The sequence below is a fragment of the Chrysemys picta genome, chromosome 10, assembly GCF_011386835.1.
Source record: "Chrysemys picta bellii isolate R12L10 chromosome 10, ASM1138683v2, whole genome shotgun sequence".
NCBI lineage: Eukaryota > Metazoa > Chordata > Testudines > Emydidae > Chrysemys > Chrysemys picta.
The window spans coordinates 38,437,442-38,451,739 of NC_088800.1; the positions used below are offsets into that span (position 1 = coordinate 38,437,442).

Genomic DNA, 14,298 nt, shown 5'->3' on the forward strand with positions numbered 1-14,298 from the left:
CCTACGGTGATGTCTGTCTTCCATGTCAACCAGGACATCTTCCTTCCGGTCTGCTATCCGAAGCTGCATGCTTCTGGACGAGAACAACAATTGCACTCGTTAGACGTTCGTAGGGCCTTCGCCTTTTACATTGAACGAACGAAACCTTTTAGGAGGACATCCCAGCTGTTCATAGCAGTGGCAGACCGGATGAAAGGCCTTCTGGTCTCCACCCAGCGCATCTCGTCCTGGATCACATCATGCATCCGTGCGTGCTATGACTTGGCTGGTGTCACAACTATGCACCTTACCGCCCACTCCACCCGGGCTCAAGCTTCGTCCTCCGCCTTCCTGGCTCATGTACCCATGCAGGAGATCTGTAGGGCAGCAACTTGGTCATCGGTACATACCTTCGCTTCCCACTATGCGATAGTGCAGCAGTCCCGGGGTGATGCTGCATTTGGTTCAGCGGTCCTTCACTCCGTGACATCTCACTCCGACCCCACCGCCTAGGTAAGGCTTGGGAGTCACCTAATTGGAATCAATATGAGCAAGCACTCGAAGAAGAAAAGACGGTTACTCACCTTTGTAACTGTTGTTCTTCGAGATGTGTTGCTCATATCCATTCCAAACCCACTCTCCTTCCCTCTGTTGGAGTAGCCGGCAAGAAGAACTGAGGGGGTGCTGGGTTGGCAGTGGCATATATCCAGGGCCATAAGGGCGCCACTCAAGGGGGCGCCTCAGCCGACCCACAGAGTGTTGCTAGGGTAAAAATCTTCCGACGATTGTGCACGCGGTGCACGCACACCTAGTTGGAATGGATATGAGCAACATATCTCAAAGAACAACAGTTACAAAGGTGAGTAACAGTCTTTACTGTCAAGTTTCAGTTTTGATAGGAAATTGGCAGCCAACCGGCTCTTTATTTAAATTTGGGAATATAATTAATAATTAGAATTTGATTAAAAATAATTAAATTTCCCCTCCACAAACAAACAACTAATCAACCTTTGGATTTGGTGTAACGATTCCATGGCAAGAGAACTGGCTAACAAGCCCTTCCCACGTACCTCGATGGTCTAAATCTTTGCCAGCTGTCAGGCATTTCCTTCATAATGCTCACTTAAAGGTTATTAATCCATAGTTACTTTGTATGTGTAACTGTACTTTGCCAGCATCATTATTTATTTTAAAGGACACAATGTTTTCCAATGGGTGTAGTAGTAATTCACAGTAGAAGAGGCTACTATGTTCATAACCTAAATAATTGTTTTTTAGTTTTAATACTTAGATGGCTAGAATTTTTTTTGCTGTGGTTTGACCAGACAGAGGTTTGAAGCAGGAATTTTGAAGGGTATGTTCATTTCTAATCTGCATTGATGGACATATTCTTTAGCTGGTTCTGAGACTTGCGTGGTGCATAGTGGAGAAGAACTGGAAATCTGACCAATTCTGCCACAGCGTATATGTATGCAGGGGAGATAAAATAGTTTCTCATCAATTATAGCTTTTGACATAAGTGTTTGCATGCAAACATGTAAGTCTAGAAGTGCAGGCAAATGATGAAGGCTCAGCCTGGCTTGTTTTGATTAATGTCAAACTCTGCTTGTTGCCACATGGAGAAGTTTATTTTGGAGATTTTCTTAGTGTTCTATTTTGTCTACGGCCTGACTGCAGAAGGCAGGTTGTCCATAGTGCACACTAGTGCAAAGCCCTCTGACTGACTTGGGTTGGGGAAAGGGGGCTACTGCAGTATACAGTGCACCAAGTCCAGAGGCATTTAAAACCACTTCACTAACTCCTCTTCTCCGTGTCTTTCCTGCTCCCAGCTTCAGCACATAGTGAGCGATGAGATCTGCGTGCAGGTGACAGACCTTTACCTGTCGGAGAATAGCAACGGAGCTACCGGAGGCCTGCTGTCCTCACAGTCATCTCGGGCCCTTGTGGAGGCCACGTACCAGCGCAAAGCCGAGCAGCTCATGTCAGACGAGAACTGTTTCAAGGTAAAAACCATATCTGCCTGCAGTGACGCTTGGAGGAGGACTCCTGGAGGAGCTCGCTGAGAAAGGAGAATGGGCTCAGCTTTTCATTTTACGTAACTCTCCAAATATCCCAAGGACCTCTGGACACCTGTGTGCTCCGCAGCTGTCATAGAGCTTGAGAGGGCGACCTGATTGTGCATTCTAGCCTGGTGGAGCTGCCGAGTACCTGCTCTGTGGCTGTCGGTCTTAATATAGCCCTTGACGGGGCTTGCATCCATCCAGACAGGAACTGTAGAACGAACAGGAAAAACAGATAAATATTTCTATAAAGAGTTCCTCGGAAATGGGACATTTGCAAGGAAGATGTAAAAATACGTATCCTGAAGTAAAGCTGGGATTTGTCCCTGTATTTCTCAGTGTCCCAAAGCCAGAGTAATACTGTATTGAGTGATTGCTGTCACTAGGCTTTTAATCTCTGTCTCTCCCTCCCTCCCGTGGGGTGGGTCACTGACGCTTTCCACCTTTTTCTCCATCTCATCCATTGTAGACTGTAACGGTCTCTTACTAATATTTGTCACCTCTGCGTTAAATAAACCTGACTCTCAGTTCAAATCAAATTCATACTTCTCGTCGCTGTGAAATCAGAAGTGGCCGGGCCCATCTTGAACTAGTGAAATTCATTGATAATGGCTTTGATATTTATAGGGCGTCTCTGTGTTCCCGCTGAGAGTCTCAAAATAAGCAAGGAAGCAAAGAATTGAAACTGCACAAATTGATCAGAAAACAGCATGCTGCTAAAAGGGTCCAGCTCCTTGCTTTGCCTTTATAAACATCCCAATTTCGAGCAAACTCTGTGGGTAACAGAGAGATTTTTTCTGATCGTTAATAAAATACCAACCGTTCACTGCAGCAGTTCATGCTTTTTTCTTCCACCTCTCTTTAAGTATGTCATGGTTCTCTAGCCAGGAATTCTCTTCTGCCCATATATGTAGAAAAATTTCTTTATCCTTTTACCCTCTGTTAGATTAGCTCCTTAGTGATCTAGAACTTTCCACTCATTGTCAAAACTCCTTCTGTGTTCAGAGTGTGTAACTGGGGCTAGTATCCTACTGTTGTTCCCAGCGAAGTGGAAGGCTCAGTATTATGCTGGAGAGTTGCATAAAGTTTATTGGATTTATTTTTCTGAATAATTGGTTACTAAGTCTCCTTCCGCATTCTGCTTTGTAGCTGATGTTCATTCAGAGCAGAGGCCAGGTCCAATTAACCATCGAGCTGCTGGACACCGAAGAGGAGAACTCGGATGACCCTGTAGAGGCAGAGGTAAGAGCCGATTGTCCTTGGAGTTCAGCTGCAGCTATTAAGCATGTAAGGTTTAAACGGGGGTATAACTGGATGAAGATGGCAGAGCTGTCAGTGTTTCAGATGCTATAGTTTATGACCTGCTTCTAGTCCTACAGGACACATTGATTATGTGACACAGTGCACTCAGTGAATTGGGTTGAACAAGCTTTGTTGCCATCTCTTATTAACAGTTTCAAAAACCAGACAGTGCAGGTGCATATAGGGGGAGGGATAGCTCACTGGTTTGAGCATTGGCCTGCTAAACCCAGGGTTGTGAGTTCAATCCTTGAGGGGGCCACTTAAGGATCTGGGGCAAAATCAGTACTTGGTCCTGCTAGTGAAGGCAGGGGGCTGGACTCGATGACCTTTCAGGGTCCCTTCCAGTTCTATGATATAGGTATAGGTATGTCCATCCATGGGGGGAGAGTGAGTGGGACCTGTGTCAAATAAATGGAGTCTCCAAAGATTACTTTTCTTTCATCCACTTCCAACCAAACCCCTTCAGAGTTGGGTTTGAATTGTTTGATTTGGCAGATGTTGGTTAACCCCTTGTGTTCTGTGCCCAATTTCAGCGTTGGTCAGACTACGTAGAGCGGTACGTCAACTCTGATTCTACCTCTCCCGAACTTCGGGAACACCTGGCCCAGAAGCCGGTTTTCCTGCCAAGGTGAGTGAACAAGCTGTGGCTGTGAAAAGTGACACACAGACCACGAGTACCCATGTCAGCAGAGGGAGAAAATCTTACTCCGTCACAGTGTTGGCTATTGCAGTCTCTTGTTTGTTTTTAGTACTCTGCCACTTTAGAAGACATTAACCTGGGAGTAGCATATAGGGACACAGTGCTGCTGTTTATTCCAAGAGCCCACCCTGGGCTCCTGCTCTCCAGTGACTGAGAGAGGGCATAGTCCACAGGCAGCAGAGAGGTCAGAGGTTTGGGGAGTCACCAGCCCCTTTTTTTTGTGTGGCAATCCTGCCTTTGCTTACAATAACCCTCTAGCTGAGTGCGGAAGGTGCTGAGTCAGTGCTTTTCATTAGCAGGGAGTTGGTTGCAAAATAGCTTTGAAAGGCCCTCACTCTCTGTAAACAGCTGAGATCAGTGGGTTAGCTTATGGTAGACACATGAGCCTAACCGACTTTAATTTGTGACCATTCCACTCTGAGCAATACTTTGGGTTCCTCAGGGCTGGCCTGGAGCCACCAGATATGCCCAGCCTAGTGGACAGAGGATGAGCACTAATCCCAGCAGGGATTCTCTGGTTTACAGGAACCTGAGGCGGATCCGTAAGTGTCAGCGTGGTCGGGAGCAGCAGGAGAAGGAAGGGAAGGAGGGAAACAGTAAGAAGTCCATGGAGAATGTGGAGAGCTTGGACAAGCTGGAGTGTAAATTCAAACTGAACTCCTATAAGATGGTGTACGTGATCAAATCGGAGGATTACATGTACAGGAGGACCGCTCTGCTGCGTGCTCAGCAGGTAGGAGTTGAGTGAAAGGAATGGGATGAGCAGCTGGTATTTCCCTGAACCTCTTGCTCCCAAAGGGCATCTGGGGAGAGTCAGATAAAGTGTCCGGGGGGATGGGGGGGAGGGGTGTTCTCCTGTAACATTTAGTAGTCTTCATATTGCTTTGAGGACTGGACACGACACGGTTTAGTCCACTGGACGCTGTAAACTTCCTCTGAATGTTCCTGAGATGTAACCCTTCCTTTCCTCCCCCTCCATTTCCCAAACTCTTCTGTTAGAGTAGACAGCTCTTAGCATCCTTTTACTCATAGGTTTCTTGCCTAGGGGCACCTCACGTTGGTTGCTAATCCCCCTTGTTAAGGTGGGCCTAAAAAGGGGATAGCAAAGAACTGAAATGCTGAAAAACTGACCCGTGTTCTGACATAGCCCTCCAAGCTCATCTCATCAAGGAGCTGTGCCTCATCCCTGCAGTCACGGAGAGTGGGAGTCTAGGGTTGCTCCCGGGCAGCGGAGCACTGCAAACGAATATACCAGCTGCTTGAAAGTGCTGGGTGTGGGACTAGGATAGCCGCAGTGATGTCATAATTACAGAAAGGTCCAAGGTGGATAAAAATTGGAAGACTTTTTTTTTTAAATTAAATAAAATTCCTTTTTACAAATTTTTGTTACTTATAAGTTTTTCTTTTTAAAAATGAGCCAGTTTAAAATGAAATCAGAATTTAATACAAAATATGTTGAGGCCTAAACTTAGACGATTATAATAAGACATTTAAATAACAAATAAATATGCTGAATCCATGACCCTCTCTAAAAACAAACAAACAAAAACAAAAAACCCACTTTGAATTAAAAGCTTCTTTTCTATATAAAGAAAGAGTCAGGGAAAGCATCTAACTTTTGAGGTCAAGTTTCAAAAATATGGTACAGTTGCTTAGCCTAGGTCAGGGGTAGGCAACCTATGGCACGTGTGCCGAAGGCGGCACGCAAGAAGATTTTCAGTGGCACTCACACTGCCTGGGTCCTGGCCACCAGTCTGGGGGGCTCTGCATTTTAATTTTATTTTAAATGAAGCTTCTTAAACATTTTAAAAACCTTATTTACTTTACATACAATGATAGTTTAGTTATATATTATAGACTTACAGAAAGCGACCCTCTAAAAACATTAAAATATATTACTGGCACGCGAGACCTTAAATTAGAGTGATTAAATGAAGACACGGCACACCACTTCTGAAAGGTTGCTGACTTCTGGCCTAGGGAATTTAGGTAATTTCTTTTCAAGAAACATAGGCGAGACTAGAAATTTAAGCCGCAGTTACTTTCACTTAGGCATATTTGAAAATTTGCTCAGACCAACCTGAAATAATCAGTTTAATTCACTGACTACAGTTAATCTCTCTATTTAATAAATTATTTAATTGTCAATGTGAAGCATCTTTTGATAAAAGAAGTTTGTGTCTAAAACATTTAAGGTTGTCTTGTTTAATACAAATACATTTTATATACTGTTTTGTTTGTTTAAATTCCAGTCACCATTCTAATGCAGATTGACACAAAACAGGAGCAAAAAGTTAATTATCTAGTAAATAAGCAATATATCGTTCAGCATTTTCTAACATACTAAAAGTGTTTGGTTAATAAGAATCTGAAAATATTAAGCTATATAATTCCTTAAATGTATATAGTTATGGTGTACACTTCTAGGTAGCAAACAGATGTACCAAATCTACTGTAAAGTGTCTATTTAGTTGTAAGTCAAGGTGTTTTAATGGGTATATCAACTAATGAGTGCATCTTTCTTTAGAAAATAGCTGAAATACAAATGCTGATTTAAATCAGTCCACCCTGGAAATGTCACAATGCATATTTTCCCAGGACTCAGAAGTTCAGGTTCTAACAGAATAGCACAGCTATGGGAATATGTGTAGTAGTTACTGGGACTGACTACTGTAATTAAGTCAGTGTTAAACTTAACTAACCCTTTATAAATTACTCATAACTTTACTCAGATTCCGTTTTGGTTTGAAATTTCTTAGGCTCTGTTTCCATCCAAAAATAACTTTATTTTAGTGGTGCCGTGTGCATGCGCGCATGTGCTGTGAGAGGTTGGGAACAAATATGTCCATCTCAGCACTCCCCTCTTCTATTCCAGCTGGAATTCTTGCACGCACGTGAGACTGTTTCTGTATTGTTTTGTATAAACCCCTGCATTGAAGGCTGAGCAGAGTCTTGCATCACCTGACACTGCCATTAATCAGCGAAAAGATATGAGAAGCTTAGCATTATTGCAGCGTTAGGGTTCTAATCAAGCAGTCAAGTCAGGAACTTCTGGAAGTTACTTCTATTGCGTGTTTAATTCTGCTGTGGTGCACATGTATTTTTTGTGTGTCCCTGTTTTGATCATTAGCAGAGTGTTGAATCCATTTAATAAAATATACAGGATATACACTGTGGCAGAGTTAACATTATAGTTCAGAGTTCAAATTAAAAAAATCATCAAATGTTTGTTGATGACTTCTGAGCACTTGATTTCATGGACTTAATTTTCATTAACATGAGGCTTTTGGGGATTTCCAGTTGGGAATAAGGATGGCTGTGCCTGCTTGTTCATACACTGCCTCCAATTTACTGACGCTTTCCCTTGATCAGTCGGCAAGGGTCAGTGTTTGTATTGCCAGTTCCCCAGCAGTGCTAAACATCCCAAATCTGTTGGCCTAGGGAAGTGGATTTGTTTTCGCTTTTTAAGTGTTTCGTGATCTTTTGTCTCTCCCGTTTCTGTAGTCCCATGAAAGAGTGAGCAAGCGGCTGCACCAGCGGTTCCAAGCCTGGGTGGACAAATGGACCAAGGAGCATGTGACCCGTGAAATGGCAGCTGAGACAAACAAATGGCTAATGGGAGAAGGGTTGGAGGGTTTGGTGCCCTGTACCACTACCTGTGATACAGAGACCCTGCACTTTGTGAGCATTAACAAGTACCGTGTCAAATACGGCACAATATTCAAGACACCGTAAAGTCCCTGAGTGAGGGAAGATCACGTGGTGTGTGTATGTGTGTGCGTATCAAGGAAACGAGGAAGATGCCTTTCTCCCCTCACTGTGTATCTCCGTAACATGGCCAGTTGACTAGTGCGAAGCTGGTACAGCCTGTCACCAGCGGGATTCGGTTTAGGAAAACGGATCTCTACAACCCTAAGGTGGAACTGTTGCCAACAGGCCTCTGACTTCAGCGTGCACTGTGGAGGGAAGGATCCTTTTCAGAACTGAGTGATCCTAGAGAAATGCAGCTAGCTCATATGCACCAGCACTTCTGAGACTAACTCCTCAATGGCCTGAACTTCAAAGGAAGAGAACTGGATGTTGCATACATCCTGACCGGAGTGGTGCATTTAAAGTTACATGCTCAGATATGTTGTGAAACCCAGAGGTGCCTATCACAACTGGATTCTCCTCTGTTAGGCTGCTGCAGGTTTGCCAGGATCTCACCCGGGGTCACCCAGCTCTGCAGTCCGGCTGTCGAGAACAGCATCTCCTGGATCTGACCCTCGACTCCTCCTTCCTTCACCCTGCTGGACTCCTGATTCAACCAGCTCAGATTGGTCTGTCCTTTCTAGTGCCAGCGGGATTGTTTTGTACCTGCTTCTTTACTAGTCTCTCCTAGTGCCATGCACCAGCTTTTCACACACATACGCACACACAGCAGAAACAACACAATTTTAACATGTTCCCCTTCCTTTTTTGTAAATAAATGTACATATTGTCAATTTTTTTGTTTTTTTTATTAAAGGAAATATGCTTGATGTGCTAGCATAACTGTACCAGCTTCTTGTGTACCATAGTACCAGGTGGCTTGAGAGTTAGTACCAACAAACAGACCTATGGAGACATTTATTACACTTTTTACCAAAGGGAGTTATCGTTGTAGTGCTTTTGTGTGGAAACTTTTCTCTCCTTTCTTTTGTAAATAAAAATACGTCTTGGTTCTTATTGAGGAAGACACTCGCTCACCCATAGCCCTGTTCCTGTTCTGAAAGGCACCATGCAGCATGCAGTTTGCAATGGGGAGAGGGGACATTTGACCATTTTATTATTGGCTTCACAATCTGAGGGGAGAAGGCAGAGGCAATGTGTGTGGTTTGTGGTGAACATGACCATGTTCTAAGCAGCCTGTTAAGATATATAAATATATATTATATAATTTTTAATTTTTTTTATTTTATTTTAAATTTTTTTTGGTGGGTAATTTTTATCCACCTGGTCTTCCAGCTCAGAGAACCTTCGCTTTTGGGAAGTGTTGCTGAGCTACCTAGCTGGGGTTGATTGTGCTTATGTATTTTCCCTCTCAGTATTGGAGAAAACATCCTAAGTACCAAACCAGTATTTCATTAGAGCTGCTTTGTGTCTGTGTGTTTGTGTGTGTGTGTGAGAGAGAGAACGGCGAGGCGGGTAGGCTGTGTGATGCATTTCACTAGTGAAATCCACAAATGGGATATATATTTTTTTAAGCATAGAAGTTTAGTGCTGGCAGATATTTAAGCATTGGAAGATTTTGGTTTTCAGACAAGTTGGCATGGACTTCGTAAGCCACGACAGACCCAACTGCACTGTCTCTCCTCCTCAAAGGAGGCATCCTTTCCTTGCACAAAACAATGCTGCCAGTTGTGCCCGATCAGCTTCTGTGTCCCAGCTGGAGAGCTGTGAATGCAGCTTTGCTGTTTTTCAAAGTCCACTTCTGAAATCTGTCCCAGGGATTTCAAGACAGCTGGTTGTCCCCTCAGAACTGAGTTCTCTTCCCTTCCCCGGCAGAGAGATGGAGAAATTGGGGAGAGAGGGTCGGGGGAGGGCAATCGCTCCAGCCTTTGTGCAGCTGGGAGAGCAGAGTGGTGAAAATGCATGGCCTATAAGGGTCACTAGTCATTGGCAGCCAATGTACAGAGAGTAATTCCAGCCATTGTGATGAATGGGAGCCTCCTATGGAGCGAGGAAAAGAGAGTAAAGAGCCCACGGGGGAGTTTTCAGAGTTTGCCAGCAATAAGTTACCTGTCCCGTTTCTCCTCCTTTTGCTGTGTTCAGACAGGAAGGGGGTTTTATTGTGTCCTCTTCCATTTCAAAGGTTTTACACACGCTCCCCTGTGCCTCACCCCACCCTCAGGTGTTTCTTTTCAATATATGTTAAAGCTGATCTGGAAGTGGAAGTCAGGATGATTTAGACTTTACCAGCTTGGAAGTAACAGCTGCTGCTGCTTTGTGGGTGTTTTGTCCAAGAGTCTGTGCCTGCATGTTATTTGAGCGGAATGGGGTTAACATGGCGGGATTCCTGCTGTTCAAGGTACCCAGGAAAAAAACCCAATAAAACACAAGGAGATCTCCTCCTCCTGCAGCAGGGTTTTCACCTACAGCTTTCATCCCTCCCGATGTCTGACTTCTGAGCTCCATGCTCTGATCCCAGCCTGTACAATAGCAAGATTTCTTTTTACTTTAAATTGCTTTTTGTATTCTGTAATGTGATCCTTGGCCACCTATCCATGTGATGATTTCTATACAAATGTTGTAAACTTGACTGTAGTGCAGTATTTCCATTAAAATATCAGGGCTAATCATTGTGTACAGATTTTTCTTCCTTCTTGATCATACACAATGAGATTTTGACACACACTCTCCTGAGGGAAGGGAGGAAGATGCATCTGATGGAATGACTCCTTTAATAAAAACAGAAGTAGAGGTGGTGGGAGAAGATAGTAGTAGACCTGAAAGTTTGATCTCTGTTTAGGACACTCACAAATGACCAATGTTTGACTTACCCTTAAATTTATCTGTTAGGGTATCGCCTCTGGATTCCAGATGCTTACAAATTAGTAATTCCCAGTTCCTGTTCAGAGGTTATAAACTCTTTTTATTTTGTAGCAGTTGCAACATTTTGTGGAGACCGAGAGCTAATAATTAGCCACCTCTTCCGCTGGAGTTGGGAGGTCATCCCAGCTGCTATAGATCAGAACAAATAAGGAAGTTATCAGCCCTGTAAATTTCAGTTCCGCTAAAGCTGCGGGGGGAAGGGGTTGGACCCCCACCCCCCAAATCCCTTGAGTCATTCTGGGAAATGGGGTAATACAATTTACCAGTCAGTGGAAATGTCAAAAAATAAAATAAAAATCTCCCTCCGTCTTGTTAGCAGCAGGGCTGTTAAATAAATCAATCCTTTTTGGTTCCTTAACAAATTAACAGTTCTCTTTAGCCTGATTCTTTTTTGATTTAGAGCGGTCTTCAGCACTCCCTTTGCCTACGTCCAGTGCTTGGAGATTGAGGTCTATCACAAACACAGTCGTGGTGTTTAGGGCCACTAAACCCCCAGCCCCCTTGACTTGAATTTTGCATTTTTTTTAGCCTAAATGGTAACATTGAACTTTATATGGCTCAGTATTTTGTGGAAGAGTTTAATAGTTTTTCCTCCCTGCTTTCTGTCTCTTCCCGTTGGGTGAGGAAGCCCCATGAGGTAATTGTGTTGTATAAATACACAGGTAGAACTACCAGAAAAGCTCAACCAGCTGTCATTGGGTATCCAAAGCCATAAGCTAAGGAGCACTGAATACAGACTGTAAGTCTATTAATAACGAATCGGGGGACCCGAGAGATGCAAATAGTGGCGATGTCTGAAGGTGCTCTAAGTTACTGGATAGCCTGTCTGGTTTTCAACAGTGCTTTGAGCCTCCCTTTGAATTCACCCCTTTTGGACTCTGAATTTAGGGATGCCATAGAGCACAATGATCCCTTCTGGCCTTAGAAGCTTGTCTGACTGCCTGTATAACCCAGAACTTCCCCCAAAACATTCCTTTGGAACTGCAGCTTAAAAAAATCCAAAAAAGATGCGTGCGTGGAAGTGCCGCCCACAAGCTTCAGTTCAGTTGCGTCATTGGTCCATCTCCTGTTTTTTGGAGTTTGGAGGCAGCGGGAGGAGGGAGCTCCGGGAAGGGCAGGGGCGGCAGCGGTGGCTCACATGCCCGGGAGTCGCAGAAGCTGAGCGCGATGAGGGGGGAGCCGGGGGGCGCACATGCCCGGGCTGTGGGTGGCGGCCCCTGTGCGCTCTGCGGCTCCCCCCTTGCCGCGCTCGGGTTCTGCGGCTCCCAGGAGTGTGAGCCGCCGCCATCGCTGCCCACCCGGAGCAGGCTCAGGGCTCCGTGTCCTGGTGGTGACTCACATGCCCGAGAGCGGCGAGGGGGAGCCGGGGGGGGGGGCACACAAAGGCTGGCGCCCGCATGCATCTGCTGCAGCCTGCAGGAGCCCCCGGCAGCCTGGGGAGGAGGAGCGGGGGGCCCGGCTATTCCCTGCTAGCGGTGCTGCCGCCTTTGCAGGGCTGCTGCCCTCCTGCGCTGCGCCGGCTCCTCCATGGCTGGAGCTTGCTGCCCCTGCAAGTCAACACTTTGGCTTTCCAGTGCCTCCGCTGAGCCGGGGCACTGCTTTTTGGTGCCCCCAACCACTTGGCACCCTAGGTGACTGCCTAGTTTGCCTAGTGGTTGCACCGGCCCTGCTCGTAGTGAGGCTGAACATGATGATGATGATGATGATGTCTTCTGGATTTGCAGTGTTAGCCTCTGCTGCAAGTTGCCCAGCTCTACTGTCCTCGCTCATCCTGGGCTCATATAATTCTGATTCCGTCCGCTCTTGATAGGGCTGCCTGCCAGAGGTGAATTCTCACTGAGCGATACCCTCCGGGCAGTCTGCATGTAGCTCAGAGGTTCTGGGGAAGATTTGTTGAGGGGCCAGAGAAGGCCAAGCCTGACTGCTGCTGCTTGGCAGGCCACTAGCCTTTTCTCCTGAGCCTTGGTTCCCGGAGGGTATACGTGGCAGCCCTCTGTGCCCTTGGCCACTAATCTCTTGTTTTTCTGTTAGGCTCCATCCAGAGAGAACGGATTGCAGAGGGCAAACTCGAGAGGTTCTGGACTCCTGGGACCTGAATCTTAATGTTTCTCCACCATAGGCAGGTCGGGGAAATACCCTTGTCTCCCGGGTTCCCTATTTAGTTCCCTAATAAGTCACTGGTGATCAGTGTGTGTCCCTAATAGCCCAATTCAGGAGCTGGAGCTTCCATCCTCTTCCCCTCAGTGGAGGAGGAGAAGATGGAAAAGTCCTAGACATACAAAAAGGGCGCCCTAGAGGTGAGTGAGTCTGACCACCCGTTCATTCTGTATGGTGCAAACTGAGCTTGAAAGCCTTGCTTGGTTGGCAGGTGTATGAGTGAGGCCTGTGGAGCCAAATAAAAGGCTCCTGCCCTAGAGATCAGAGCTTGGGTAGATCTTGGTGAGAAAGAGACCCCTCCCTTCTGGAACTCTGCAAGGCAGTAACCTGGGTATCCTCCTGCTTTCTCACAGGTCTCTGCAAGTGCTCTCTTGCCTATATGGGGACATCCACTGGCAGCCTGCCCATTACTCCTGCGGTGGCTCCCTCTGCTGGACTGTTTCAGCATTGCATCCTGACCCAAGTTTGGTCTGAGCATCTTCAGTGAGTATGCGCCCATCTAGCTACGTCAGCTGCTGTTCTACACCCCACCTTCCATAGGCTTCCCTCATCCACACAGCAGCGTGGTCCAGCCCATATGATCAGCCTGCCTGTGTGAGCAGAGCATCTAAGTAGCTAGACCTGTGGGAAAAGCTAAGGACATAAGAACGGCCGTACCGGGTCAGACCAAAGGTCCATCTAGCCCAGTATCCTGTCTACTGACAGTGGCCAATGCCAGATGCCCCAGAGAGTGTGGACCTAACAGGCAATGATCAAGTGATCTCTCTCCTGCCATCCATCTCCATCCTCTGACAAACAGAGGCTAGGGACACCATTCCTTACCCATCCTGGCTAATAGCCATTAATGGACATAACCACCAGAATTTATCCAGTTCTCTTTTAAATGCTGTTATAGTCCTAGCCTTCACAACCTCCTCAGGTAAGGAGTTCCACAAGTTGACTGTGCGCTGCGTGAAGCAGAACTTCCTTGTATTTGTTTTAAACCTGCTGCCTATTAATTTCATTTGGTGACCCCTAGTTCTTCTATTATGGGAATAAGTAAATAACTTTTCCTTATCCACTTTCTCCACATCACTCATGATTTTATATACCTCTATCATATCCCCCCTTAGTCTCCTCTTTTCCAAGCTGAAAAGTCCTAGCCTCTTTAATCTCTCCTCATATGGGACCCTCTCCAAACCCCTAATCATTTTAGTTGCCCCTTTTCTGAACCTTTTCTAGTGCTAGTATATCTTTTTTGAGATGAGACCACATCTGTATGCAGTATTCGAGCTATGCCTGAATTTCTCTCCGCCTGAATCTTTGTGTGCAAAGAAGGAAATGGATAACAAAACATGAGTTTGCAACATGCACTTGTCTTTAAAAAGTAGCCAACTGCATTGGTTGTAAATAGGGAGAGTGTCAGGAAATGTGGTGAGAGGAGTCTACTGTGGATCTGCAAGTCTCTGTCTGGGGAGTGAACATGAGATCTTGGGTAACACCCCTATGCAGTCATGAGCAAGCAGCTACCCCCAGACTTAGCAGTAC

The 14,298-nt window shown here is 45.7% G+C and overlaps 1 protein-coding gene across 8 annotated transcripts in view; it reads left to right on the forward strand.

Annotated features, from left to right (window-relative positions):
• SIN3A (SIN3 transcription regulator family member A) overlaps positions 1 to 10,358 on the forward strand; it is a 67,604-nt gene extending 57,246 nt beyond the window's left edge. For 6 of the 8 annotated variants that reach the window (XM_065559581.1, XM_065559582.1, XM_065559584.1 and 3 more), the window contains 5 exons: positions 1,809 to 1,982; positions 3,189 to 3,281; positions 3,875 to 3,969; positions 4,549 to 4,774; positions 7,546 to 10,358. In XM_065559581.1, coding sequence (XP_065415653.1) covers positions 1,809 to 1,982; positions 3,189 to 3,281; positions 3,875 to 3,969; positions 4,549 to 4,774; positions 7,546 to 7,776 — 819 coding nt within the window. In that variant the 3' untranslated portion in view covers positions 7,777 to 10,358. The remainder of the gene's footprint in view (positions 1 to 1,808; positions 1,983 to 3,188; positions 3,282 to 3,874; positions 3,970 to 4,548; positions 4,775 to 7,545) is intronic. The other 2 variants (XM_065559583.1, XM_065559585.1) reach the window with 2 other exon arrangements.
• Positions 10,359 to 14,298: the final 3,940 nt, after the last annotated feature.